This window comes from Salvia splendens, unplaced genomic scaffold (genome assembly GCF_004379255.2).
Source record: "Salvia splendens isolate huo1 unplaced genomic scaffold, SspV2 ctg899, whole genome shotgun sequence".
NCBI classification, from domain to species: Eukaryota; Viridiplantae; Streptophyta; class Magnoliopsida; order Lamiales; family Lamiaceae; genus Salvia; species Salvia splendens.
In genome coordinates, this window is record NW_024599584.1 from 395 (window position 1) to 5,459 (window position 5,065).

Sequence of the window (5,065 nt, forward strand, 5' to 3'; positions counted from 1 at the left end):
GTACTAATTAATCTAAATATTTCTCGTTAATCTCTAATTTATACTGCAAAAAGTATTAATAGATGGAGAAATTCTACTGTATAAAAATATCCGACTTTTACTAATATTGGTATAGTTTGTAAATTCCGGTATTGTAGAAGATCACGTACATTAAATTCCATAAATGTATGTTATTCCCATTGACAAAATAGTTACAAAGTTAGAAATTTGATATTTACTGTTCATATATAAGTTACATATCGCGAGTCTGCTTCTTTGTCAATCTAAATTCTAAACGAACTCATACAGTCTCTGAGAAGAGGCAAAAATCAATTTTACTATCACATTTTCGACTGTTTTGCAAATGGAAACCCTAGGTTTTCGTTGTACCAATCCGCTTCTAGCTCCTCGCCGCACCGCCGCCGGACCTTTAGCAGCCTCCTTCAGGACTAGTTTTGCCGTTAAATGCGGCATTTCACTACCATCGTTGGGTCAGTTCAGTCTCTCCTCAATCGATCTCACCTCTGCCACTTGAAATCATTTGTTTTACTCCTTATTCTGTATTGTTTATGTCGTGAGGGCTGGATTGCTGATTTCCAAATTAAACATAATGAATTTGAAATTGGAAGGAAAAACGATTGGATGATTTTGTATTGAGCTTGTTCGCTGCAGTGTAGTTGCTATGTTTCTATTGAATTTAACATACTACTAGATTGGAAAGTGAAAGGAAAAACGATTGGATGATTTGTTTATGTTTCTTCTATGTCATGATCGCAATGAGTTTGGTGGCTGCACTCTGCAGTGGACCACTCTGTTAAGTTCAAGGAAGCAGCAAAGGATGGGAATTTGATCCCTCTATACAGACCTATATTTTCTGATCACTTGACTCCAGTGCTTGCATATCGGTGCTTGGTGAAGGAGGATGAGAGAGATGCCCCCAGTTTTCTTTTTGAGTCCGTTGAGCCAGGTTTAAAAGCTTCTAGTGTTGTAAGTTATCTTTTTTCATCGTGTTTGCCGATTAGTTTTCAGTTGATGCTCATTTTTATTGATTAGAGAAAACAAAAATGGAGATGTTATCTTGAGTAAACCTCTCTCATTGTTGTAGTAGGTTTTCCTTATGCACATAAATGAATAATAGGTTCCTTATTTGCTCTAACTAATGCTGAATAATTTTCTAGGGCGCTATAGTGTTATTGGAGCTCAACCAACAATGGAAATTGTGGCGAAGGAGAACATGGTGACCATAGTCGATCACTTTAAGGGAGAGAGGACAGAGAAGTTTTTGGAGGATCCCATGGTTGTTCCTCGCATGTATATGGAGAAGTGGATACCACAGCGAATCGATGAGCTCCCTGAAGCATTTTGCGGTAATTTTTGAAAAGTTGAGCACTGCAATTGTTAAGTAACTGCCATGGCCATGATATACCCCCATGGCCGCTATTTAACAATGTTGTTGGTAAAATTCATGATATTGGCTATAACTAACACAAGATTACGTCTAGCCTAAGGTTCAGGGAGAGCAGTTAGCTAGAATGTTAGATATTTAGTTAATGATTTCTTGATAAGATTATTTTCCCTGCATGTCACTATTGAGTATATGTCAATGGTGTTCTGGATTACTGAGTGCAAGTAAAGATCTCTATGTTCTGTTCGGTGACTTCCGTCAGAAACTATAAGAAATCCATAACAATGTGTTTTTCAAACAGGTGGTTGGGTTGGTTATTTTTCATACGACACGGTTCGTTATGTAGAAAAGAAAAAGCTTCCTTTCGCAAAAGCTCCTATGGATGACAGAAACCTTCCTGATGTTCACCTTGGCCTTTATGATGATGTAATTGTGTTTGATCATGTGGAAAAGGTTCATTCTAGCTCCCTCAGAATGTTAACACACGTTCAATCAAGGAATTTCAAAATTTAATTATTTTGAGTTTGTCTAGTCATATTATTGTACAGGCTGTGTCATGCTGGACCGGTCTGCTTTCTTGTTATTGTATGTGTTTGATAGACTCTCTTGTTCAAACTCTCTGGCTAGTGGCCAAAACACTAGCTCAGAGACAAACTTGTTTTTAGATATGGTTCTCTTTATGGTAAATCTTTTTTAGTTTCTCACATTTGTTTAGACAAATGATTATAATATACAAAGTACAGACTATTTGCATTAATTTGTTTAAAAGTTTACTACTCCATTATACTATAACTATCCCTATTAAATTTAAAGTAACTCATTTCCCGCCCAGCTTTTATCGTTGCTTGAAGTTTATTATCCCATGTACTGGTACTTCTCTCCAGAAAGCATATGTGATACACTGGGTCAGGTTGGAACAGTATAAAAACGTTGAGGAGGCCTATCATGGTGGAATGAATAGATTAGAAGCTTTAGTTTCAAGAGTGCATGATATACAAACGTAAGCAATTCATTTTCCTATTTAAATTTCACAATTATATGAATGGTTTCAGTTGTTACAATTTATCTTGTTCTGTTTGTTACTTTCAGTCCTAGACTTGCTGCAGGTTCAATAAAATTACACACTAGCCTTTTTGGTCCCTCTTTGAGCAAGTCCACCATGACAAGTGAAGAATACCAAAATGCAGTAATAAAAGCTAAGGAGCATATCCTAGCAGGGGATATCTTCCAGATTGTCCTCAGCCAGCGATTTGAACGTCGAACTTTTGCAGATCCTTTTGAAGTGTATAGAGCATTAAGAATTGTCAATCCAAGTCCATACATGACATACTTACAAGTCTGCCTACTCTTCTCTAAAATTGTTCCTTTATGTTGATCTCATTTTTTTTTGTATCTTACAATCTGTAACTATGTCATTGGTGATCAGGCAAGAGGCTGTATCCTTGTTGCTTCAAGTCCTGAAATTCTTACTCGAGTTAAGAAGGCAAGTAATATCTGCTGTTCGAATGTGACAGCTTCATCTCCACTATCATGCTAAAACTTGATCTTTCTAATATATTATCCTGAGATTCTAGTATTTTCTCCACAAGCCTGTTTTATGGCTTTCTAGTATTCTCTTACTTATTTTTACTGTTTTTTTACACGAATCTGTTTCTTTACTGCTTAATATTCTCATAACAGGGTGTAGTTACTAACCGACCTCTAGCTGGAACTATACGGAGAGGTAAGACATTACAGGAAGATTATATGCTGCAAAATCAGCTTTTGCATGACGAAAAACAGTGTGCAGAACACATTATGCTTGTTGACTTGGGAAGGAATGATGTTGGAAAGGTTATTCTCATCTCTGTCTACTATTGTTTAATTTGTTACTTTATACATGGATTAGGTGTTGGGAAAACGTGCTATTTGAAACTCTGTAGTGTATATTGCTTGAAAGATTGTTCTCATATGCGAGAGGTATATTTCTAGATCACATATCCTCTTGGTCCTGTTCTTGATTAACTCTGGCATTGTAGGTGTCAAAACCGGGCTCTGTCAAGGTTGAAAAACTGATGAACATTGAACGCTATTCCCATGTCATGCACATCAGTTCAACTGTATGTATTCTCAACTAGAGATTATCCTCTACATTTAATAGCTTCTTTTATTCTGAAAAGAAAAGGGAGAGTGCCACTGCCTTGCATATTCAGCTCTATGAAAACTAGAAGTTTTCGTTTATGCTAGGAAGGTAGAAATAATATTTAAACAAATCAGTGAATGCTGATGAAGGTCTTGCATATTTTGCTCAGAGATTCAAAAAACATTTTGTTGCTTTATTTCTCAGTTATCAGAAAACCAAGCACTTTTCCTCTGAGAAATATTGCCACTGATTTTTACGTCTTTCCTTCTCTTGATTTTGAAGGTTACTGGTGAGCTTCTACCTAATTTGACCAGTTGGGATGCTCTCCGTGCAGCATTGCCTGTTGGAACTGTCAGTGGAGCTCCTAAGGTTGTGCATTTCAATTTTCTTCATCCGACAAACCTTCCTCTCTGTCTTTCTTGTGGCTGCTGGAAAATTTTCAACTCTTAATGTTTCTGTTTCTGTTTCAATTGGGACAAACTCAAATTATGTACTGCACATAGTTGATAACGATTGTGTGTCTTGAAGATTTTAATCGAATGGATGCACTTTCATTGTCATCCAATAAAAGGATCGCATCATTTTTCCTAATTGCACAGTTTGGTAACTTGTGATGTGCAGGTGAAAGCTATGGAATTGATTGACGAACTAGAGGTGACGAGACGGGGGCCTTACAGTGGTGGTATAGGTGGCATTTCGTTCTCCGGAGATATGGATATTGCCTTAGCTTTGAGAACCATCGTGTTCCCAACCAACATGAGGTACGACACTATGTACTCGTACAAGGACAGCGAGAAGCGCCGCGATTGGGTCGCCCATCTCCAAGCGGGGGCTGGTATCGTTGCCGACAGTGATCCTGCTGATGAGCAGAGGGAGTGCGAAAACAAGGCCGCTGCTCTTGTTCGTGCCATCGATCTTGCAGAGTCATCATTCATCGAAAAGTAACCTCCTTCGGTTTCCATACTCCATCCCACAAATACCTCGGAAAATTTATATGACCTAGTAGTTGTAGAAAGAAATCTTTCATTTCACTGTAGGAGTTGGGTTTCCTCTCTATCAAGTTGTAGATGGAAAAGATGGCTTAGGTTGGTTTCTTGCTCCAGTTTTTGTTCGACATTTTGCAAATTATGTGATGCTCATGTTGTTGCTTGCAAATATTCTGTTTATTTATTACGAGAATTTGAAAATTCAATAATTACAGTGCATACACGTATCATTTCGCTCGAGTTGCATCTCACTCTATATTAATATATTATTAATCTTCAAATCTTCGTTGTTTTAATTTCCCCAAAGAAATTAATTTTACATGTGAAGTTTATGTCATGTATATTTACACACGAGGGAAACATTATCTCAAACAACAAATTATCCACCCAACGAGACAATATAGGGACTCTTTATAGATTGATCAAGTCATGGTGAACAGCGGCTTGATCAAGTCACTCAAACAGCAACTTGATCAAGTCAACCCAAGCAAAACTGATCAAGTCACTCCCGCAGCTTGATCAAGTCATTCCATGCAGATTCCGCACTGGAAGAAAATTGTTATGAAGAAGAAG

At 37.5% G+C, this 5,065-nt stretch overlaps 1 protein-coding gene across 2 annotated transcripts; it reads left to right on the forward strand.

Moving 5' to 3' along the window:
- The first annotated feature begins 274 nt into the window (after positions 1 to 274).
- Positions 275 to 4,722, forward strand: LOC121791752 (anthranilate synthase alpha subunit 2, chloroplastic-like). 2 transcript variants are annotated; one of them, XM_042189602.1, is made up of 11 exons: positions 275 to 470; positions 782 to 970; positions 1,158 to 1,346; positions 1,686 to 1,837; positions 2,269 to 2,384; positions 2,474 to 2,720; positions 2,811 to 2,867; positions 3,065 to 3,217; positions 3,403 to 3,483; positions 3,789 to 3,875; positions 4,128 to 4,722. In XM_042189602.1, exons 1-11 carry the CDS (start codon positions 344 to 346, stop codon positions 4,449 to 4,451), a joined length of 1,722 nt encoding a protein of 573 aa, XP_042045536.1. In that variant the 5' UTR covers positions 275 to 343; the 3' UTR covers positions 4,452 to 4,722. The 2 variants fall into 2 exon arrangements, with proteins under 2 accessions (XP_042045536.1, XP_042045535.1); XM_042189601.1 differs by having other exon boundaries at positions 782 to 947.
- The last annotated feature ends 343 nt before the right edge of the window (positions 4,723 to 5,065 follow it).

Excerpts from the sequence above, each read along its gene's own strand:
- LOC121791752 (XM_042189602.1), top strand. The coding sequence starts at position 344 with ATGGAAACCCTAGGTTTTCGTTGTACCAATCCGCTTCTAGCTCCTCGC. Across the intron at positions 1,347-1,685 it reads GCTCCCTGAAGCATTTTGCG|GTGGTTGGGTTGGTTATTTT; the intron begins GTAATTTTTGAA and ends TTTTTCAAACAG. Across the intron at positions 3,484-3,788 it reads TCATGCACATCAGTTCAACT|GTTACTGGTGAGCTTCTACC; the intron begins GTATGTATTCTC and ends TTGATTTTGAAG.